This window comes from Tribolium castaneum, chromosome 4, assembly GCF_031307605.1.
Source record: "Tribolium castaneum strain GA2 chromosome 4, icTriCast1.1, whole genome shotgun sequence".
NCBI lineage: Eukaryota > Metazoa > Arthropoda > Insecta > Coleoptera > Tenebrionidae > Tribolium > Tribolium castaneum.
The window spans coordinates 6,785,873-6,811,482 of record NC_087397.1 but is presented as its reverse complement, the minus strand read 5'-3'; the positions used below and the strand labels follow the sequence as shown (position 1 = coordinate 6,811,482).

At 34.1% G+C, this 25,610-nt stretch overlaps 1 protein-coding gene across 2 annotated transcripts; it reads left to right on the top strand.

Annotated features, from left to right (window-relative positions):
* Window positions 1-2,608: 2,608 nt before the first annotated feature.
* Window positions 2,609-25,136, top strand: Cx (cephalothorax). 2 transcript variants are annotated; one of them, XM_008203023.3, is made up of 3 exons: window positions 2,609-3,475; window positions 23,661-23,873; window positions 24,142-24,992. In XM_008203023.3, exons 1-3 carry the CDS (start codon window positions 2,842-2,844, stop codon window positions 24,255-24,257), a joined length of 963 nt encoding a protein of 320 aa, XP_008201245.2. In that variant the 5' UTR covers window positions 2,609-2,841; the 3' UTR covers window positions 24,258-24,992.
* Window positions 25,137-25,610: the final 474 nt, after the last annotated feature.

The window sequence follows — 25,610 nt, the reverse complement described above, 5'->3', positions numbered from 1 at the left end:
CTCGAAGAGTATCGATGATGATTAATAGATTCTCTCCAGGAGGTTTCAGTTTGAATTTGGCGCCGATTAAAAACCATCTCGAGGTAAGTACGAAAATTGCTCTTTTGATTATTTTATGTAAATTCGTGTCAATTTTCTGGCACTTAATTCAAGCCTCGGGTCTACCAACTTGAATAGTAGCACCTGCCCGAAAAAATCCTAATTGCAGCAATTTGAAATGACCATTAGCCACTTTAATAATGACAACAATTCGAAATACCGCGTAACATATTGAGCCCTTTTTCTAACAAAATTAGTTCCACAACTGTCAACATCTTTTCAAAAAAACTCCTAATGTGTTATTTCTAATTATTCCATTGTGTGTTAGTCCGACCAACCCCGAATTAATTCCATTTTAGATGCTGATGTCCGACTCGAAAATATCATAATAATATCAATTTGGAAGCCTTTACTATTATTAACCTCCTAAGGTTATATGCTTCTTTATTTAAAAATCGTAATGATAGTGAAAGGGACGCACATGTGTGCTTTTTTAAAAAGCACTAAAATTTCGCACACATTTAAGTAATGGATACTTAATGAATGACATTTTATGCAACCGAGGACAAAAACTAATTTGTCTGGGGCGATGGTTAAAAGCGAATTTTCGGGCTTTGCGGCTTCTGTGTAATATGGCTTTTATTACAGACAGGGAAATGTCCTGCGATTATAAAATTGCAGATTTGTCGTTACTGGAAGCGAGAAAATGTTTAAACCAAATCTTCAAATTTAATTACTCTTTGACGATATTATTTTTTTTCTCATTCTGAATACATGAAAAAATAATTGGCGGTTTAACCAAAAAAAAAAATGATTTATTAGTGGTTAGCATCACATATGTAAAACAAATTTTAGTTTTTAATAGAATAGACACTTTACATTGAATGTCTAGTCAAATATTTACGTGTCACTCTATTTTTTATTCAACAAGGACAGTATGTGTGATCCTATTTAATTATGGAATATAGGTAGGTAAGTATGCATTCCTGACATTATCGATGTATTTTTTTGTTTGATTGTGAGCTAGCAGCAATGAAAATATTTGCACTAAGTACAACTGTATGTTCCAATAGCTGTAATTACAAAATAACAACTCAGACATAAATTTATTTCTAGTCTTGCTTGTTGACGACGAAAACATTTGCATGTACGTTTAGTATGGGTATGTAAAAGCTACTAACAATCTACAATGAATAAAAAAATCCAAAATAAAAATTTTGGTTTTATTTACATTTTTTACACGTTATTAGATATCTATATGTACTTACATATATAACTTCTTAGGGGTGTCATTCTTTTTGATCGTGACTGTACCTACGTGCAAAAAAAATTGTATGCTAAAGTTATATCACCACACACTACTGTTACCACATCGGTAGGTATAGTCTTACCTCAGTTTTTTGAGATGAAGTTATCAGAAAGCTTAGATTACAAATGACAAATTTAGATCAAAGGGTTGGCATATTTCCATAGGTATAAAAATAATTGGGATTTATTAAAATTGAGAGAATGGTGATAGAAAAATTCCATGCACATATACCTAAGTTGGGTAAAACCAGAAAAACTGAAATTAATTTAATTTTTACGCAACCTAAGTATTTATCTTTCAAAATTTTTACATACTTTTTAACTGTTTAACTTATACTAAGACAGGTGCAATTCGACATAAAGCAACCTACAAGTAGAGTTATTTAAAAATATAGACCTACTAAATCATTTTTTCATCACTAACTCTCCAAGTTAGTTCTACTAAGATTTGTACAATAATTGTTTTTATTGTCTTTATTTTTACAATGAAGCAATATTATTTTTTCGAAGGATTTTGATAAATTTTTATTATAGTTAGGTATAAATCGTAACTTTCAACACTCACTTATTAAAAGCTTTTTGAGGTCAACGTCGCTAATTTGATAAAGTTGTAACTACATAAATGGTAGTAAAAATTAAGTTGTAGCTAGTGCGTGTTGACATAAATAAAATGACTATTTAGTGAAACCAGCTTGATTTGCATTTCATGTGTTTTATTTGGTCGATTACATTCCGGAAAATTTTAGCCAAATAGAGTTGTACGGAACACTTGATAAGAATTGTTTAAATTACTTGAAATATTTATTTTTGCTAGTTGGTTGTTATTTTGCGCTCAATGTGAATGGGAATAAGATTGATGGCTTGGCAAAAACTCGTTATTATTGATCGGATTTGTCACATCAAAGCCATGTCCAAATATTTTTTTTCTAAAGTCCTATTGGAATGGTTGTAAAATCAGGCCTCGTGCCCCTGTGCCGTGTACCTACACTTGACCCTGCGGCACTTCGCTCACCTCCCTAATAAATAAGTCTGAATGATTCATTACGTCCCTGCTACCGGAATCCGTGAACCACACACTGCTCAGCTGAGCGTCAAATCTTAAACAATTCCGAAATTATCAATTTTCAAGTCGTTGTCCCGCCCCTTGCCCCTCCGAGACTCCTCCCCGCGCCTGCGCCAGTGGCGTCTCGCCACGCCGTTCCGTGTGAAATCCCCCCTCGAAACGGCCCATCTCTGTTTATCCCGCACTCGGCTGCGCATCGTCTCGGTCCTTTCGGTGTCCTCCTTCCCGCATGTTCGGCTCGCATCTACTAAACCCAATCAACGTGTGGTATTGGGCAGTCGTGGCGCCGCTACGCAACCGTCTCGACGCGAATGTCCATCACTTACCCATAAACCAGCACGTGATGTGGTCGATGGTACTTGACGCGGTGTCATTCGGTGGTACCTGAAGCAGTGATAGTGCCCTTTCGGACCCAGTGCGTGAATGCCACAATGAGCTCCTACCAGTTCGTCAACTCCTTGGCCCAGTGCTACGGCCAGCAGGCCCGCGACCAGCAGAGCAGTCCCGGGACAGACTATTACAACCCCAACGCGAACTCCACCTACCCCCCAGCATGCTACTCGCCCCCGCAGGTGGCCCCCCAGTACCCGCAGCACCCGTACGCGGCCCCGGCGCCGGGCCACGGCCTGCAGCCCACCATGGGCGACTACACCCAGCTGCAGCCGCAGAGGCTGGCCTCGACCCACCTGCAGAGCCCCAACACCCAGACCCACCCTTCGGCCAGTTGCAAGTACGCCGATTCGACCTCCTCCACAGGAGTCGCCTCCCCGCAAGATCTGAGCACGAACGGAGCTCCTCCAAGGAGTACTCCGCCGCTTTCAACCCCCAGTAACAGCAACGCGACGAAGAGCTCGGGACTGACGTCCCCGCTGTCGGTCAGCACTTCGCCACCAGGCAAACCCGCGACCTCCACGGCATCGCAAAACTTATCCTCGCCGGCTTCTAGCACTAGTTCTACCTCTAGTACCGAAAAAGCCGGCACCAACAACAACAACTCCAAGAGCGGCCAATCGAGCAACCCGCCTCAGATCTACCCCTGGATGAAGAGAGTTCATCTCGGCCAAAGTAAGTGATATGACGTAAATCAAACGTGTCTCCAGTGGGCCATAAATACGATTCTTTTAAATGTTTCAAGAACCACTTGTGGAGCCGCGATTCGTTGCGACTTGATTTAGATGTAAACGCATCTATCCAATTACGAACGAATGAGATAATAACATAGTGGAGAGTCCGCAGGCATGAATATCGCATGAAAAATGCCTTACGCCCCTGCAAAACTTGACACTGCTGCAACGGATACTAATAAAACGAACGAGACCACAACACAAACCCATCTATAATTAACAATGTGTTTTTACTTTTTACAAAGGGTTTTGTGGAACGGTTGCACCAATCTGATTCAAATTCTTAAAAGAAAGGAGCACACACGAGAAATGATACTTAGATCTAGATCCTGCCACAAAAAAAAAACAAAAAAAATGTTCATAACGCAACTAGCGACCTACTAAAACTGTTGACAAAAATCATTAAAATCATATCAAGCTGTTTAAACGATTTGATAATTATTTCTTCTGAAACCGTTGCCCACGATTATCTAAAATTGTATCGTTACATAACGTCCAAGAATGATTAATTATTATTCTAACCTAATCATGATTTATTTTATTCCTATCTGATTAGAAACATAATTGACTTAACACAACTTTTCCAAGAAGAAACTAGAATAGTAAATTTTGAAAGAAAAGTCTTATAAACTTATTCTTATTTTATTCTATCATGTTATCATGCTCTTAATAATTCTCCACTAGTGCTGTTAAAAAACGATTTTTTTATTAGCACATATTCAGTTCTACACAGAAGTACGTCTCTCCAAGATTAGGAGCCAAACTCCGAGATTCCTTTAAAGCAATTTTAACGAAACAATATTTACTTTTCTTTGTTAATAATAATGAAATGTAAATGTAAGTGTAAAATAAACCGTTTCACGATAAACGTTTTTTGCTTTTTACACTCGAAAATCAAAATTTTCTCTTCTAGGTAATATAAAAATATAATAACTTCAGAACATTTGATTGCCCAAAATAGAGCACGGCTGTAGCAAGCTAAACCACAGTAACCGATAATTTTTTAATTAGTTATTTATTTCACGAGTGGATTATTAAACCACGAGTGAAAACCAGTGGATTATTACACCACGAGTGAAAACGAGTAGCTTATTATCCCCGAGATGAAATAAATGAACCGATTTACACGAAAATGAGTTAAATACAACGTTTTATTCTTCTAATTAGACAGAACAACGCTTAAAATTGCTTTAAATTTGTTAAAAAAAATTGTATTAAGAAATGCTAAAGGGTTGTCAAAACTTCCTTACACAGGAGAAAAACCGTAAATTTTGAAAGTGTCGAAGAATAAATGAGTTTTTATACATGTTTTACTATATTTTTATGCTTAGATGCATTTAAATACTCGCTAGCATTTTTTTTGTTTAAATTAATAAAAAAATTGTTTCTTTCTTCATAAACTCCAACTGCAATAGAACATTTTTTCCCTACGTAAAACAACAATATTTTATAATTTAATTATCAGAAAATACATTTACACAATAATATAATTTCATCTTGGATTATTATGTTACACAAATTTATTTCGTGAATAGTAATAGTAATAGTGAATAGTAATAGTAATAGTGAATAGTAATAGTAATAGTATTATTAATTAACTACTTTTGTACTGGAAATTGCTTAAAGTTGTATTTACTTTGCTTTACGTAGTATCTAGTATTGAGTAGTATTTGTAAAAATTGAACCAATAAAAAACATAGTATTTGGCAGCATATATTTTTCACGTTGTTTTAGATACTTTAATCTTAAATTGCCTTTAAAAACCAATATTTTTAAGTTAAACAATTTTGGTGAAGAGGCTGATTAAATAAGTTACTTTTGGTTTTAGTAAAAAATTAAATAAAATACTGATTGTAGCTTGGGAGAGACGCAGCATTTTAACTGCGTACTTTATAATAAGCATTTAATTTCTATTAAAATAAACAATCTTAGAAATAAATCTTATTGACAAAATTTGGGCCAAAAGGCTTTACTATTTTATTTGGAGAAAACGTGAAGAGCGACGAAGTGACGATAGCTTGAAGCAATAAGGCATGGCAGTGTTTCAAAAGTAAATTTTTCGGGCCGCTTAATTGATTGAAGCAATCGATCACTTTTTGATGCAATCCTGTTTATTTTTAATTAGCGACTGTTTTTTCCAATATCGTCTGATAAATTAGATTACTAGCAGAATAAATAATTCATGCTATAGGCACTTATTTATTGCTTTGATTGATAGTCCGGTAGCTCGCTCAAAACTGGCATTAATTTCGGCTTCAACAATTAAACGTCGCAGTGATGGTCCTAATAGCACCCATCAGGTATCCCGCGTCCCCATCTCGACCCCATCTTCCATAAATCTTCTCAAAAGTAAACTACATCCATTGTGTGATAAATTGAAATGGGGTGTAAATTTCATACCGTAATACACACATCATAACTCCTTAAACCGACTTTTGCCCCGATTTAAATTGTCCCTCGACAAAGGGATGTTCGTATTCATGAGACACTTACAAGCCGCAATTTCGCCCCAGGTACGCCGCGAAGGGAGATTTCGACGCGATTTTATCGAAATTTCAGATTGAGATGTTGGCAAAATTGCCCCAAGACTGAAATTATCGGACGCTGGAAAATTACACCTGCCACTTGCAATTTTAATTCCGATTGGGGGGCGGTGTCTGCACTTTTTACTCGTATTGTGAATATTCAAACGATGGGACGTGCTCGAAACGGTGCAATTTCTCATGAAGGATAATGGTGGAAAATTATGCATCAGTTTACAGCGCCTGATTATGTTTACTTAACTGAAGAGTTCGATGTTTGCGTAAGTGACTTAAACTCTTCTAATAAATGACTTAAGTTTAACTAACAAGTTTGTGACTTCGTAACGCTTCGCCTACCCTGGTTTTACCACTTTAATTAAATTAATTGGAGGAGATTGCTTCATTTTTATAGTTTCTCGAAATCCACCAAACGATAAATCTGGGATAATTTATGATCACACGAATTGTGAATGAAATTATGTGCTTCTAAAACTGTAAAACATATTTTTAGAAGTTTGGTCCGACTGGAAATTTAAGCCAACTTCTTACAAAATATCTTGTAAAAACAACTACGTGTTGTACGATTTTAATTCTGAATTCTAAACTTATCCAGTTGTTTTAAAAAATCTGACAGATTTGCCCTTTCATCCAGCACAAGCTACTTTGTTTCTGATAGCGCATAATTAACGCTTTGAGGCTAAAGGTGCTACAAACATGATAACTTTGTAGGATTATAATTACGTAATTGCAATGATACTATCTAAAGTAACACAAGCCACAAGAAGCAAAGTTAAATTTCTTTACATTACACCTCTGCAATTTTTTATAACTATTGGTAAATTTAAATTAAATATAAAATGACGTAAACATTTTATTGAGCCTTCTCTAATAAATTATGATTAATCTTGCATAATTATTTACGACAGTCGAGCCTTCGTCGAGTCGAAAAAATAAATTATTTTCATGACACCATATACTCTTACGCATAATGATATGCAAACAAAGTTTGAATTAATCCTCGTGCTGCTAATTAAAAAAACCAATCATTTAGCCACGTCGGAGCCGAATCTCGTCTTCAAATAAACCGTTGATCACTCTGTGCAAAAATTCCCACATTTGTTTCGTGGCACATCCGTCTGAAGGGCTTTTATCTCTCAAGTTGATGGTTTTATATCGATGGTGAAGCAACACCGTGACTTCAACAGGTGTATATATTTTGCCAGCGTCTGCACAATCGAATATAAACCCTGTTGGGTAATAATGCGGGCAGGAGCAATGGCTTGTGACCCCAGGGCCATAAATATCCCGAGAGTCTTCGGGATTGCGCTCGGCTACGTTGTGTGTTCTCTTGCCGGCAAACATGTGTTTTGTTACAGATGCATCTTAATGCCGTCGAGGGCGATTTTTAGACAATCACGGGAGTGGATATTTCCGTTTCTTTCTTCAAAGTGACAATTTTTGACGATGGCATATTTATCGCCACTTGTTTGAGCCTGCTTTGCATCAGCCAGTGGTCGAATTTGAATGCGATTTGGGGCAAAGCTCAACCGATGCGGGATTTATGGCCCATTTGTCAGCTATGGGCTAGTTTCACGGAAGCCGAATTAACGTGTATTTATTTTCAGTAATCGGCCGTAAAAATTTAATCACATTTTTTGAGTGTTTATTCATCCATAGTTTTTTGAAAATTGAACTTCATTGGCTTAATGTAAAATTTATTTAGTTGTTGATTCAGTTCTAGTGTGGAGAGTTTTTAAAAAATAGTTTTCAGTTAAAATTAATACCAAAAATAAGGTTTTACGCAATTTAAAAAATTCTAAAGGTCGCTTTACAGAATGCGAATTAAACTTAAGCATCAAATTAATCGCGAATTACCTAATATTTGATTCCGTAACATGCTCTATAACTTCTGCAGTTCTTTAATTTGATGTCTAATTTTAAACTCTTTTTAAAGCTCTTTTAATTGTTCATCATAACTACATTTCAGATTCCTAGCACTTTGCTCATTCGTTATTTTAATAAGTAGCGTATATTTTTTGCCGACATAAGCAAATTAAGCTTTTCTGTTTCAAATAAAGCAATTTTTTAATAGTTTCTTGCTAATTTGGCATTTTTATTTTTAAGATTTTGAAGTTTCTCCACCTTTAATATTATCTAATAATATTTAAAACTTTGTTAATTTATTTGAACTAATAAACTTTTGTCATTTTTAGACGTCGTGGCGAAAAATTTGACGAATGAAATTCGGTCAAGTTCCGAAAATTTTAATAATGAGCTCGGAATGCAACTTCATTAATTTAATTTACAAAAAGTACTGGCTAAAAGAAATGTTATTGAATTTGAAGACATTTTTAGACCGAAATCTTTTATCAAAAAAAAATTTTCGAGAAATATATTCTTGATTTTTTTTTAATTACTTGATGATGTAAGTATTAATTGGTTTTGTTTTGAATAAAGCTGAACTTTCCTTGAAAAACGTTATGAGTATAAGTTAAGACATTTTTGAATTTTTGAGCATTTTTTATGCACAGTTTGCTTATATTTTAAGCTTATTTTTGCGCTTATGGCTGTGATTTTCATGCTAAAAAGTCCGAACTCTAATCATAATCGAGTTGAATCATTTGAGAATAGCTTAATAATTCTTCATATTTTCTTATTTTGTTTCACCAATTTAATTCGATTTTTCGTCCACAAACGATCTTTTTTTAAAAATAGAGAAAAAATCTGAACCAAGTCAAATCACACAGAAGCTTGTTGTTTAAAAGTTGCAAAAAAGATTAAAAATTTGGTTCCATTTTTAACCTTTTTTCAAATTTAACTATAAACTCTTCGGATTTTTTGAAATAACATTCCAGTTTGGAAATAACTGGTGTTTTTTACTATTAGACTTTTAAAAAAAAAATGGACTTAAACAGTTTCTTTATTAAAATCGAAGTAAATAGCCAGGGAATACAAAAGTTCGCCTTATTAAGGCTTTTGACTTATTTAAATAAGTTTATTTTTAATCATTTTTTGTTTAACTTTAATAAGACGGTTTTTTAATTAATTTTTAATTTTTTGATTTTTATGAGATTTAAAAATTACTTAGCTATCAATTAAAATTTTTAAGTTTGACTTACAGAAAACGGGCTGAAATTTTGTTGACATTTTGATCAAGCTTAAAAACTTCTTCAGTTTCCAATAAATTTTATTATTTATCAGAGCCTTGAAAATTTTTCATTCTTTGTTTTGTTTTAATTAAGTAATTTATACCTGTTTAATATGACTTTTTATGTTTTATTTGTGTTCTCTAAAGTCTAAGGTCTTTTAATGTGGAATAATTTAGTGAATTTTTCTCGATTATTCACCTAAAAACTATCCAGATCATTTGAGTTTTATTTATCATCTTATTCTGGTATTGTTTTGTTTGAAAAAAGTCACCTAGAAATACCTAAATTTGCCTTATTGTTATTATTATTATTATTATTCAAATGCGCCTAAAAGTACTCTTAGTCGTATTTATTTATTATTTCATGAAGCACTTTTTCTCTTAGAAAGTTTTTTTATTTGTACGTGAAGTGTTTGGCATTTAAACATTAGGTACTTAAAGAATTAGAATGTTAAAGTTTGATTTGGATAAAACAAATTGAAATTTAATTTGGCTGCAATTGAATGCTCTTCATTAGAATTTCACTCTCGGATTTCTTTATTTTTTGTTTAATTACAATCGGTTTTATTAATTATTTTTGATATGCATTTTGCTTCTATGGTAACCAATTTTTTTCTCATAATTAAATTTGAATTTAAATTGCTTGATCCTGTCCACACACGCTCGAATTACTTTCCCGCAATGCTAATTAATAGTCCAAAAGTGTGATTAATCCCCTCTAAGCCACATAACAACTCGAAAATTTCTAAATGATTATCCTTGCTTACCGTTCGTTGGGGTTGTAAATGTCGCGAGGGGAGTCTAGTGTAACAGATGGTTATTTCAGTCCCTAGTTAAAACCGAAATTTTTCAGTATTAAACTCTATTTAGAAACGATTTACTATCAAATATTGATAACACGACTGATAAAAGCTGAATAATGACAGTGTGAACGGTACGAAAATTCGGTGAAACCTTTTATTATAACACCATTAACACGAATTCATCGATTTGCCTCATAAATAGTTTATGAAAGAAATTTTTAAGTGTGGATATAAACGGGCAAAAGGTAAACCGAGAAAGTGATATTGTAATAAATTTCCCAAAGTATGCAAACATACTTCAACACTTACATATTTGTTCGGTTTCTTGTATGAAAGGCTGGTGTAAATTAGGTGCGGTGCATTTATGTTAAGGCGATTTATATAAAACAATTTATTGCTGAAGCTCGCGTGGGTGGATGGGATAATATGGTTTAATTTTAATTTCCACCATCAACAAACTTGTTTGTCACTGCTACCGTACCTCCACGTCTCGTTCTTAATCAATTTTCCGTAATTGATAAATGATTATTTTTAATTAAAATTATAATCCAATCGATCACTCGTCAATCGTGGCAAAACAAATTATCGCACCGATCACATACACTGTTCATTGGCAGCAACTACTGAGTCCTACACGCACAGAAACAGAAGATTAACTCGACAACTCAATCAATCAAGCGAAACACTGCCGATACAGGGCGTTTTCGGGAAAAAATGCTCCTCCCGTATGAATCAATTTTTGAATCAATAAAACACCAATCGGATTGATTTAGAACGGCGTATCGCGTGATCTATGCCGTTTTGAGATCGGCGGGAGCACCTGTCTAATTTTTTTACGAACTTCAATAGACCCGAAAAGATTCGTACAAATTAAAGCAAGTCGGCACATTTTGCCAAGCGATAAGCTCGGCTTGCACTAATTTATGGCCCGAGGAGTGTATTTTAGGCGAGAAGATGTCAAAAATCATTGAAATTTGATCCAAAAACGCTGATTTATTCCGAACGCATGGGGCGCTTTAATTTGGCAATAATCGGGCCGATTGCGTGCCTCCCCAGTTTGGGCCTCCAGGTTAATGACTTATTTGGGGTGCAATAAATCTCCGGGCTAATAGATTCGCTTTGACCCTTTTTGAATTTTTTAAGCTCTGTATGAGTTGGTATTGCGAGTGTTTCTTTGTCGGTGCGTATCCAAATTAATTACCTGAGGAATTGTTAAACATGCTGACAAACAAGTATACAATATGAGCGTCTGGCCATCGCCCCATACATCATCATAAACAGTTGGGTAAGGTCTTTGCGACTTTCTCGCCTTTGAATGGGAGAAGATAAGGCATTAATTGAAGAAATACGAGGTTCAAAAATGTCCATTCGGCGATAGACGCAGACCTACCGGGCCGCCAACACAAAATAAACCATCAATCACTCGTGCCGAGGAACAGTTGAAACAAAGCGGTATAAAAGCAGCGGGAAATACGAACTATAAGGTTCTAACGAGACCATACTTAGCGAAAGATGCATTGTATCGTGCTTTTTATTCAATACAAAAACTAGTACTGGAGATTTCATAAATAGATGATTTATTAGCCGGCTGCAGAAGGATTTAGGTGTATTGTCTTGAAATTAAATAACTTAAAATCCGTGTGATGGCAAATATCAAGCCGAGGTTTACACAGGTTTGAATCGTGACGCCATTAATCAAATTCAAACGCAAGACAATAGGAATTTTTGCCGTTTTTATTATTACCGCGATTTTTACCAGTAACGACAGGCTAAAAGGTTTTTAATGTCATGTGATTTTACCCAGCTAATTATGCAGGAAGTCGCTCAATGATATTGCTTGACTATTCATCATACACCATTCACCGACTTCAAGAAATGTTTACTCGCACATGTGCCATAATAGGACGCCAGCTAATCCTTCAATAAAGCGGAAGAAAAATCTCACATGCCCTCAAATTAAATACTAAGTAATTTGCTCCAGAGGCACATTTATGTTCACTGCCATCCTGGTTTACTTAATTTTGCCGCCTCTGACAATTTCAAAACAAAAAAATACGAGTTAATTCAGAAAATGAGGAAAAAATTACAACAACAAAAAGTCCAACATCAAACAAATTCCGTCATTTTTGGAGCATGGAATATGATATAAACAACTTACTATTAAAGGTTTTCTTTGTACATCATAAAGTTTTACAACAGATAATGGTGTTTAAGACAAGCAACCCTCACAATAAGATGTTTTGACAAGGGTGCCCGGAAAATATTTACGACACTGATCGGTTCTTGGGGTTTGGGTAATCATAATAAAAATTTAATGGTGTACAAAGAAAACACAGTTGGGTTTTATTGGTACAATAAATTTGTATCTGCTTGTAATAACTTCATTCATTTTATCATTTATCATTCTTTTTTTTAAAATTCAGTAATGTCTTTAACTCCTTAACAGTTTATTTGAATGAAACAGCAAATTCAGTTCTAGCACAAGTAAAAAATACAAAATAGTTCTAAAAATTAAATTTAAAAGCCTGAAATAGTTCTTCGTAATGTCACCATGCACTAAATTTGTAAAACCTTTATTTTCTAAAAACTACTAAAAATCAGCTTATATTTGTTTAAAAAGTTTTTGTTTTACCAAAACGTAGTCATTTTTGCGACTTTTTTTCTTACTTAATAGGTATCACGTTGCCGATGACTTTTTTCAAAGACATTTTAGTGTACCTATAATATAAACTAAAACTTTTAAAAAACTATTAACTATTTACGAAGTAAAAAAATACATCGAAAACTAAAAATCTGATTAATTATTTAAAAAACGCGTTTATTTGCTAGGTAATTTTTTTAATTAAGCTAAAGATGTTCTGCCGCCTCTAAAATTCTGCCGCCTTGGGCTGTAGCCTATTTAGCTCGTATGTAAATATGCTACTGGATGAAGTGCTAAATCAGGACAATCCAGTGGCACAGCACATAATTAAACATTTTTTTTAATTTTTTTTAAAGAGATTGGCAACTTATTTTACTTATTTTAAGTTTAAACCGATGGCAGTATATTTTTTCAAATTTTTTTGTGATCTAAAAGAAGATAGTTGCTTCCAAAATCAGAAATTGTGACTATTTTTTTACATATCTCCTTGCAAAATAACAAATTGACTCTTTTTTCAGTTGAAAATTTTGTCCTAAACTGCAAAGAAACCTAATTTTAAAACGTATTTTAAAAATGGAATGTCAGATTGTACTGAGATGAACATAATAGTCAAAGACCATTGTAAGAAATATTTTTGCTCTTTTTTTTGGAGACCTAAGGCAAATATTTTTTTATCACAAGGGGTCTATTTTAATATTTTGATAATGAGCATTTTCCCCAACCTTTTATGTCATACCTTTGAATAATAGTGCGAAAACACAAGCTTAAAGTTCGAGAGACCCGAGAACATTAAGCGTTTTCGCATAAGTGTTATTATTTTTTTTTGTTGGAACATTTTAATTTAAAACACGTTGCTTTGAGAAGCGCGTTTTAAAATAATGAAAAGATTAGTTAAAACACGTTGCTATGGGAAGCGTGTTTTAAAATAGTGAAAACACGTTGTTATCGTGTTTTAATATAGGGTTTATAATCTAGGATTCAGATATTAAAAAGAAGGCTTACAATGTTACCAACAAAAAAAAAGATTTATGAAACTTTAAACAGTTAATCCAATCAATTAGGGGAAGTAAATTTATTATGATGGCATTTAATATTTTGCTGTACGTATTTCTAGTTTGCCAAAATAATGGTCTGACTGCGCCTCTGGAATAATCCGCGTTACTTTGTTCCAGAAAAGATAGAAAAGCTAAACGTCTGGCGTATTTGTTTTGTGATCTAGTTATGGGTAGCGCAATTAATTAACTAATCAATTTGCGATAAAGAAATCTTGTTGAAACACTGGTCTGACATTATTGCGATTGAGCAGACCTTCGACAAATCACGCAATGTCTGTCTTTGACTGTATTACAATTGTGTTAAAAATGTCTGAAGTGGGTTTAGTTTCGAGTTTTTGCATAAATCTTATTTGATTTACGATAGCGGAATATTCGAAATTATCAAAACCTTTTAACGATTCACCCTCCGATGCGATGATCGCTCGCAAGTCGGGGGAAAGGGAGGACACATCAGAGAGGAAATAGACAGACAGTTATAAATGGATAGAAAAATTATCAGAGCATTTCTTATTCAATCCGAACACTATACAACCATTGCATTAACCCCAAGCAGTTTCAAAAACGGAATTCTTTTTTAAACTGCGCCCGCCAGGGCCGGACTGTGCCCGCGTGACGATTCAATTGTGCTCGCCTACGGCTTTTTCTGCATTGAATGTGTTTGATATGAAGTTGCTTATATTCCCGCCTGTCATTCACTTGTCACTCCGTCCTGACAAGAAGTCTGATGACCTCTGCACGGCATTATAATATTGAGGTCAGGATATAAACACTTTGTCTGGAGTCCAGAGCCGGTGCAGTATTTACATTTAAAGAAAGTCGAACGGGGAGATGGAAACGGACAGAGGAAATTTGAATTTACATTCGTACAATGTGTGAGGTTTTTTACGGTTTTACATCACCGACTCTTATCTTTATGACAGATATTAATGGTTTTAATGGGAATGTAATTAGATAAGTGGATTCTGTTTATTCAATTTTTGAAAAATATCGTCGCTAATGTAAACTATTTAGGGAAATTATTGTGCCGTATAATTTTATTAAACCAATTTGAAACACATCTGTTTATTAATTTCGACGATTATCGATAAGTTTTGAACTGTGTGGTAATGATGCTAATAATAAAAATGTTGTCAGGTTTGGGAGCAGGAGCGATAGGGTTTGAATGGTTGTTTTGTTCCGTCGTGTATTTGAAATTTAGATTTCCGTTTATGAAATAACAAATAATAAATTAGAGACTTATTAGATAAATCACGAGTCACATATTTTAGGCTGTCAAGGGTAGGACAGTGTAAAAATTGCTCATTATTCATTTAGTTCTTAGAGAATCTAGATGATAGATGTTAGGGTTGCACGCAAATTTATGTAAGTTGTTGAGTCAAAAGTCAGCTACTGGAATGAAATAAATTCTTGGTTCTAATTGTCGTCTATCGAATAAATTTGAAAAAATTAAGCAATGTTCAAGTGCTAAAATCTTTGTCGGTTGTGCGATTAGCATAGATAGCGATCGGCCGAAGCATCCCAATAAAGCATAAATATGCATTTGTGTTTTTTATATTATTTTAGAGTAAACGCTTCCAGAAGCGGCGATAATTTATTCACATACCTGTTGTTTGGATATTTAAAAATTCAAGACTGTTTTAATCCGAAACGTATAAGAATCCAGTGCCATAAATCTTGGTGTGACCTCGTAAATTACAAACAGTTGTAGTTAAATATTCCAGATTATAAATAACTGGATACGATAGGCAGCCTATGCTTTACAGTCTCTTGAAAAGTCGCTTATAAAAAGCGTTTTCTAATACCTGGCTTTGCGGAGAGCTTGTTTCCATGTCAGCCGCGCCGTTTACTTTTATAAGCTGTTTCGCTAAACATAAAAATTAATCAATTTCTAATTATGCGACAAGCGGCCATAAATTTCGAGAGGACGACTTGACACACGGAATTATTGTTGTGGAAATATTCGAAAACCATCCGAGGCATTCCTAATGGCCTGTCGGGACCAAAATAAAACACCAAATTGCAGCCGAAACACATCAAATTATCGACCTTGAAATTGCACTTCTGAATGTGCAACCGGTGCGTATTTGAATCGATTCGACCCTTCGCTGCTACTGTGTAATGTAGATATTGCATGAAACGCAAATTACAAGCGCATTTACCAAATTTGATACACAATATCGAGATTTCACATCGGCGCCTTTTAATCGCTCATTGTTTCACAGGAATAAATACTTTTCCTGTCATTTTTATCGGAACAGGTTGCCAGAGTTTAGAGTTACACTCTATTGCCATATTTATTTTTACCTAGATGTCAGGCCAATGAAATATTACCATCCTCAACAGATTCCTGATTTATTTATGAAAAATAACACTCCGAAATTTATCGCGTTTTCGGGTGTTGATAATTGTTTGATCTAAATTGAAAATTTTCAAAAATCGGAAGCTATTTTTAGCATCAAGTCCTGTTATAACTGTTTTATCCTAATCTCTTGCATGAATACTTAACTAATGGTAATGTCTCTCCTATTTTAATTTCTATTGTGTGTTTGCAATTGTGAAATTGAAATTGATGCTAATGTTTAACCACTTTCTATTCAAAAAACAATTTGCGACGAGAGTGAGAATAGCTGCTCAAATTTTTTTACAAACGAGAAAACGAATACGAAAAATTTTGGGTTCGGGCTTTCTCTCGTATTTATGGAAATGCTGCCAATGTGGTTAAGGATACGAGAAAAGTGTAAAGGAGGAAATTGTAGAGAATTAAATTTTCTACAAAAAGTCAGCAGGGCCACATGGACTAACTTTAGAGGTTTAGGCCCTAAAAATGTTCAAAGCCGTTCAAGCGACGGATATTCGTTACGTTTTATCAGTGTGGTGGTTCAGCCACGAAGCAAAGAAAAGCAAACTCTTTGAAACTCTTTAAGACTTAAGACTTAAGACTTAAGACGGTTTAAGATAAAAAATATAGTTTTGTGGAGTTTTTTTAAAGAAAATTTAACTTGCTACAACTTTGTTATCGTTTGAAATTATATTTTTTTTAATATTCTCAATAAAATTGTTTTTTTTTATCCCTTATTATTGAAAATGCAACAATGTTTTTAAAAGTTTTATACTAGCAGGTAGGTCTGATGGTAAAAGTAGTACCCACTTATAAAAAAAATTGCTGGATTTTAAAAATCACACAGAACGCAACGATTTTTTTCACAATTTTTTATAATGAATATATTAATTACTAAACACATTCAAAGCAGTAAAATATTAATAAATTGAAATTTTATGATTCTTAAGTCCGGAAAGTAAGATTTTATTGAATGGGTAAGTAATGCTTACGAGCCCAATTTAGGAAAACTCTTTCCGAACATGGTGGGTACAACATTTGTATTGCAATCGTAATTTTTTTATATTTATGATAAACAAATAATCGTGTTAAAACCTGCCGTAAACTTTTGCAGTAATCTATACCTATTTAGGTACTAAAGTACTTTAGCAACCAGTCAACAAACAACTGTGAGTTTGTAAGAAAATACATTGCTCGTGTTATAAAAAAATCAGATTTTTCAAACGCATGCTATTGTAAAATAGTGTCATCAAATTGTTTCATCCTAAACTAAAAAAAAATTTGGATCTAATGCTAGTGTAAAGTGGATCATAGTCAATGAGTTTGTTTAGTTACCTTTATGAAATTAGTTTTTTTCTCTTATTACTTATTAATTTATTGTATTTTTTCTATTTTGAATTCACAATGAATAATTTTTTTAGTAAATTTTCAGTCATCACTGTAATTTAGTGTGTGATCTGTCAACAGCATCAAGTCGTTTATTGATAAAGTCCAAATAATTAACAAAATTGGGAAGAAATAGCTTCAACAGATTTTGATAAGTTGAATTAAACAAGAACAAACAACAAAAACAGAAAGTAGAGTAAATAGTATATTACACTCGTTTTAAGACTTAATTGTGGTAGTCATTCTATTGCAGCACTCTTTCGTCGTGCTCCAAAACTATTCGTGCCGCAATAGAACGTCTTACAAAACTGCTATAATAATATACTATTAATTTGCTTTAATGTTTTTTTTTATGTTTTATTATTTTACCTAAGTCAAAAACTTAGTATTTTTTATTACAAAGTTGTAATTCTGCGCAAGTGACCTTGGGATGCGCTCTGCACTGGCCACCGTTGCGTATCGCCTTCATGCTTTACGTCAACATACAATTTTATCCGTGTTTTGAGTTAAAATTAATTATTAATTTCTCGCGTTAATTTAATTGCTGCTTTTTATTCAAAACCGTATGCCAACAGTCGCTTAATCAATGATCATGAATATGTAAATCCACTTAAAAAATTAATTAAATTATTCGTTTATTAATTACATGTGTGGCACCGGGATTTGTGAATAAGTTTTAAGCTCGCTCTCATCCGACATTTTACAAAAACGCGATGCCAATCAGCGTCAGATATTTGAGCTGGCGGAGGAGAATGAGTCGCGACAGCGTCTGGAGCTATCCTAGAAAAGGAAACATGGGGAATATGTCAGATGTTGTTAGTTTCGTGCCGAAGAAGTGACAGTCGGCCCATGAATACCACTGACATAAGCGAGGGGAACAAAGCGTCCTCTTGTTCAAATCGTTCTTTGATAATTCGCGACCCTCCCACGCGAATTGTCGCAAACAATAAGACGACATGAGAAGTTATAATATTAAGTTCTGTCACATCCGAGTACAATTATCGAGATGCGATAATGAGAAATTAATGAAATCGCTACGGTTTGTTTGAGACGAATTGAAATACCTATTAATATGTCAACTTCTTCGCTTTCTTAAAGCATTAGAGTAGGATTATAAATGGTGCGTTGTGTATTAAAACGTGATTTGTGATCGCGATCGTTAAATCGATAATTTTCATTTTATTTGAAATTTATTATAAAATTTATGCCGAGCCAAGGCTAATTTTTCACGGCAGCGTTTCCAGCACACACAATAGGAGGTGTCGACACAAATTGTTTAATTATGCAAATAGTTAATAGCTCGTAATTATAAACAGTAAGTAAGTACTAATTAAAATTGTTCAAACCAGTCTAGCGAAATCACAATCATTAGCATGAAAGCCTGAGATTTACTGCACACACCTATCCCCAATCATTTACAAAAAATCAACTAATTAATTTTCCGTGACAAATCGCTTTAAAAATTTGACCATTAGCAAGTGCAATCCTTTCTCCCGAAAGTACAATTGCTGTCTTAAACGCAAGTAACAAGACATTATTTATTAGAATCGGTCGGCGATCATAAATTTAAGGTAACACGACTCATGTCATTCCGAGCTTTCAGTTTGCAAGGGTTTAACCTTGTTTCCTATGCAAATTTTTCTTTGTAAATTTGTGCCTCAATTTGCTCAAGGTCCTCTCTGTGTACCTACTTGAAAGTAAAATTCACGTTTTTGAATCTGACACGTTTCGGATGAATTTACTATTCAATAGGGGGCACCTTGGCGCGCTTGCATTATGGATAGGTTTGCCAAATTATTCGCACATTTCCAATGAAAAGTTTTGCAAAGAGGAACACAAGGATATTTTTCAAATATTTCGCGCAGAAAAATTTGTTTACGTGACGCACAGTTTTAAAAAACTATAAGGCGTTAATGGAGTAGGTACAAAATTCTTGCTTATTTTTAGCAACTCTAAGTGCTTGTCTTTGTAAGCTTTGCTATTGTGCGAATGCCAAAGGGAACTCTGCAGTTCTCCGAGCAAATTTTTCGAAAAAACGATGACTCGGCGTCGGCGTTTTTCACTTCTTGTGAATTTATGGCTGCGTTTAGCTTTGTTGAGATTATAGGTTGTGGCTCTTAAATCAAATGCGATTTTTTCGAAACCAAATTTGCCGTATTTTTGGCTCCGGTCACTTGTTAGTGCGTCGTAACTGCCGGAGTTCAAAAAAGTCGAGCTATTTATGTGTCACGATAGAGTGACTGTAAAGTAAATTGCAAATAAAAGAAGAAAGTCAATGGATGTTTAAAATCGATAATTTTAATTTTACGGCAAATAATCCGTTTAATTTAATAATAATTCAAAAAAGAAAGAAAGCTCGGTATCACACGATAGGCAAATATAAAACAAGTTTGCTGGAAATTTCGCCGTAACAAGCATAAAATGAGTTGTACACAGTGGGAATTAGAATGTATCGCTTCATTTTACAAGCTGTACAGTCTAGTTGAAGATGGCTAATAGTCTCGCGATAAATATTTTCTCACCCACTCGGTGAAACCGCCGCAAAACTGAAAATCCTCCTGCAGCGCGGTAATTTATCGGCTGCTCTCTGTATTTATACATGTGTAACTGTTGCCTTTCATAATTCATAGTTAGCAGGTGAAGAGGCAAAAATTGGGTCAGAAAATAAAAGTCCCGGCTTTAATTAACTCGATTCGTTGCACAAATCGACCATTCAACTATTCAAATAAACAATACAGCTGTCAATTTTTTTATCATTTTCTGCTTTAAACTGGAGAAATTAATTCGTTTTTCTTGGATGATAGTTAAATCCTGCCTACGCTACGGAATTATTTTTATTATGTGGGAGGAGATAAATAACCACGAGTGAATCTTATGGATGATAACTGGAGGAATAAATCAATGGGAAGGCTACATATGACGGCATGAATTAGAACACCTGATAAGCAGGATGCGACCACGCAGGGGGCTCTAATTGGCTCTGATTTCTGCGGTTCGAACGCAAAAATCTGAACCATTCGAATTATTTTAAGGTTTCTATATTCATATTATAAGCTCTAAGTCTTGTAAATGCGCCGGAAACTGTCCAGTGCAACTGTTTTTTCGTGTTAGAGCATCTATAAAATGCTGCCAAGAATGTGTACGTACTTAAGACTTTATTTAAGAAAACCCATAGTTTTGGTTTTATTTAATGTAAACTATTGTGGAAAAGCTCGATTGTTTTAGCTAAAGCCAGTTCTGGGAGAAAAAATAGTACTTTGCATTTTGTTCGAGCTTTCGTTGCGTTTATGTTTACAAACAGTGTGAGATTGAAAGTGGCGTTGGGAGTCGATGTGTTTCTCGTAATGATTGTTTAAAAACGATGACATTGTGGGAGAGTGATGGAGTTCTCCCAAAACACCTCCGACTGAACACTCTATCACTGGCCAAACGCCAACTTCTGATTTATTCAGCAGCAAGTCGCGGCTTCCTTGAGAAAAGAGAGATACTCACAAAACTACAAAACACCTATGCTACAGAAGTGAATTACGACCGAAAGTGTCACTTGGCCATGTCCGCGACTTGCGAAATGTTTGTATATCATTTTGATGTCGGTTTGAAGATTGCGACGTTATGTTAGCTGAGTTATAATTGGGTTTGCACCTAAATGTGGGTGGCGGCGGGCCAAGCGATTTATGGCTTCATTTTCTGAAGGAAAATAAAACGTCTCTATTGCAATTTGTACCAACTTTGTCAAAAATTATGCATTAACGACTCACGAATCGCAAATTTCCACAAAGTCGATGCAAAATTTACGAAACTAACATTTATTTGCAGAAAGTTATACTGTATGCAAAATATGCCAGAAAAATTATTATTTTAATCAATAGGTATTAGGCAAACTGTAAAAAGCTACAACTTGAGTAAGAGGCTTGGATCTAGACTACGGATATTTTTGAAAACGATGCGAATAAATTGTGATTAAAACTGTAACGGACAAAAAGGTAAAAAGTTAAATATTCTTTAAAAAAGTTGACAAGACTTATAACTTTGTCTTCAATCTTTTAGGTTTAAATTGTTTTAAATTGCCCTTTCGCTTATTGGTCCTCAAAAATGAAAAATGAAACGAATCCGTCGATTTAGCGGTTTTGAATATTTTTCGGGCTTAAACTGTTGAGGACAGAAATATGGTTTCCGGGACTTTTTGTAAAAAATTTAATTGTTTACAATTTTTTTTTACATTTTTCTTGTTTTTTTAACCATATTCGCAGCTTTTTATAAATATGAGACGAAGTGCAAGTTTTTTGTCCTTGCACAAATTTTAGTTGTTAATTTTTCTCGGGTTATTAAGGATTTAATACTGAACCCTTCTTGTTTTCTTTCAAGCATTTATTGAATTACATATTAGCTGTTTCAAAACTATAAAAACTCCAACGTCGCATTTTCTCTAAAAACTAGCTGTTTAAATTACAAATAACAGCTAATGTAATTTATACTATTTTACAATTTTATCGGTTTTATTTAAAAAAATAACGTGGTAAAATGCAACGTTGGCGTTTTTATATGAACAGCTAATAGCTGAATTTAAATAAATTTGAAACAATTTAGTGTCGAGTCGTTCTAAGGCTTGAAGGGCTTGCCATTTACATTGGAAACCTAAATTTTTCGCAATAATTAAATGTGAGCTACAAAACGAATATTTTTTTTGAGACCACAATGTTTTTACGTATCTTTTGCTTAAATAAACACATACATTATTTGTTTCATAATGACTTTATATAAATAATAAAAACTATGCTTTTGTTAATAATAATTATTATCGTAAGAATAACTTAAGAAAAGTTCTGAGAAACTTCATATGCTTAGAGAAAAAAAAAGAATATTTTATAGCAAAATATATTTCGAAAAATAGTAAAATAAAATTTGCAGACTCTCCTTGTAGGTACATAAACAGGTTCAGATAGTATGTTTAATTTTTTTTATTAATTATTAAATATTTTGTATCAATTTGCAGTTTCTTTTATTATCTTTTTACGGAAGTGCCTCATTTTCTTCAAATTTATAAAAATCCAAGCAAAAAACAAGAGAAATGAAAAACGAAAATACTATAAGTAATGGAATCACATCTAGGTATAAAACAGAATGCGGTTAGATCTACCAATCGTGTTTTTCAAACTTCAGAAGATTTTTACATAGATAATTTATTTGAATTGCTAATTGACACAACATATATGGGCAATTAGCAGAGATCAATTTCATTTAAACAGTTTTTTATGAGTATTTTCGTAATTTAAACAAAAATTTTTAAAAGAAACAAAATTTTTGGTAAATACTCTCACTATTTGATTTCAAAAACTCTTAGTATAATGGTTTAAATAATAAAATAATAGGTTGTGTTTGGTTAGTTATAGAGCAATCACAATTAGACTTATTCGCTTCGCAATGTTATTGCTTCAGTTCTTAATACTTGCTGATTTTTGATATTAAATTTTAGCAGTTCTTCACTCGTGAAAAAATGTATATTTGATCGAGTTTGATTTATCAATGAACTGATTTGAATGGGATCAGTGTTTTATTATGTAGGTCCGTTCAATATTTATGTATACAGATGGGCCAACATTTGGTGTTTATTGATTATAAAGGTCGCCGAAAATTTGCAAAAATTTGGCACTAGTAACAAGTTTCGTCGATTCGCTTCGTTATCTGGTATTTTCGTAGTAACATTTCTGTTCCGTTACTTTAAATAGACGATGATATAATTTACGATAAAGTGTCATGCGTCACTGGTCAAAATTTCTTTAATTTAATTTATTAAATAAACATTTGATACACAACTGTTAGAGTGAAACGATAAATGACCGCCGGAAAAGAATCGAACAATTAGCGCTGTGATAAAAATGTTTTGTAGACTTATAAACATGTCCATGATGAACTAAACGAGACATCAATTCACACTGTCGTTTATGCAATCAGACATAAAAGGTTAACAAGCAAGGGTAGCCGAATGACGTATTCATTTTGACTTGACTAAATTTAAAAATTTCGAAATTATTTTATGTGGGATTAACCCCTGATGCGCAACTGTGTTTTATTAATATCAATTCTCAAAATAAACTTTACGTCGGATCGGTCCATTTCGTTTAATTGCAACAAAATTAAATTAGGAACAACAACATCGTTATCACAGCTGCGAATTGGGTGGTCTTGTTATCGAGAGCGATTTTTGCGAAGTTCTGACTTTGGGCTTGTTGCAGGTACTGTGAACGCAAATGGCGAAACGAAGCGGCAGAGGACGTCGTACACGCGCTATCAGACGTTAGAATTAGAAAAAGAATTCCATTTCAATCGGTACCTGACGAGGAGACGGCGAATAGAAATAGCTCATGCCTTATGTCTGACCGAAAGACAAATAAAAATCTGGTTTCAAAACCGCCGCATGAAGTGGAAAAAAGAGCACAAGATGGCCAGTATGAATATCGTTCCTTATCACATGTCTCCTTACGGCCACCCTTATCAGTTTGACTTGCATCCTAGCCAATTTGCCCATCTCGCTACTTAGGACGTGTTTATGTGATTCCATTAGGTATTTTTATTTGTTTTTGGTTTTTGTTACTTTCTCGCAAACAAGTTCGGAACTATACAGGGACTGTCACAGTTAGTCTAGTGCTTTGCCCTTCCCGCACAGTTGTAGATATATCTTCGACCCTCCATCTCCATAACTTGTGGGTGTTCCAGATTTCCACCTGGCGTCCCTCCAGGACGAAGGCTACGCATTCCACCAAGCCATGGGGATGGGAGGCATGGGTCCCATGCAGCGCGGTCTTTACGCCTGCGGCAGCCCTTACAGCTAGCCCTGGGCCTCCTATAACGGAGACTGCGGCCCCTCGTAGGCCCTTTATCGGATCTCAGGCGGTCTCCGGCCCACGACACTCGGACGAATTTCAGAAAATCGTAGACGTGTCGGGGTTTGCTTTTGTGCCAATAGACGGTCACTCGGTATTGGTGTACGTTTCCCTCAAGGGTAGGCTTGTACTTATCTCTCGGACGAGTTTTTTCTGGACTAGACGTGCAATATTGTTAAATTTTTGTTGATTTTTCTTTGAAGGGAACTTGTAAGATATATCTAGAATTTTGTATCTGAAAATTGTGAAAAGACACTGTGCTCACTATAGTTTTAAAACAAAGTGTGATTAAACTAGGCTAGGACTTAGTGTACATATACAGCATGAAATTCACTTTTGTAAATACCGTCACGACTTGAAGTAAATTATTCCTAAGTTAAGTACTGTATGAATGGCTCTAGGATAATTTGTAAATAAAACAATATGTAAAACACTTATGTATAGACAGTTCACTTAAAAGCTTGATAATCTCAAGAAAAACTCTTTCGGTTCACTAAGTATTGAAGATAAGTGTAAAGTTGTATTATATTGTGTACATTTTAGCTCAACATTGTTTCATTTTCATTTTTTAGTTTATTTATGTATTTGTACTTGTGTGTGTGAAAGACGTACAATTTAGATTGTACAAAATCCTAATATTTACTGTTGTAATTGTCCACTCTGAATAAACAATTATTAAAAAAAATCCTCTTTTTTTAACCTTCAACGCACTTGCCACAAAAGACCATAAATTGCATTCAAACAAAATGCAAAGCAAGAAAACACTTGGTGGTCAAACATCAAAATAAACTCTTCTCTGTCAATCTTTCCGTGTCCATTTTAGACGTTTATGTTGCATTTACATACTCTCGGTTTGCATACAAAAAAGACTGAATGCATTTTCTGTATAAAAATATACTCACTCCTTGTGAATAATGCATGACCCGAGCCCACATTAAATAAAAGCAAAATTGTTTTCAAATAGCACAAACAGGTTACTTTGTTCCCCTTATCAGAACAACAATTTTCTGCTAAAATAACTGAAACAATCTGTACACCAACTTGGAAGAACTCTATAAAGGTTGTCCAAAAATCAATTTTCAAATACAGGTTAATATTTTTTCTTAGTTTGGCTTATTTCGAAGAGATGGCACGACCAAAGTAACAGCCTACTTGACTGGCCAAGCATTAGGTGGCGCAGGAAGCAAGGAAACATTTTGTGAAACATCCTGTAGCCACCTGTAACACAGGCTAATTCAAAAACTTGAAATTTTGTACAAATTATTGTAGCATAACGAATTTACGTTTAATCTCTACTTTAAA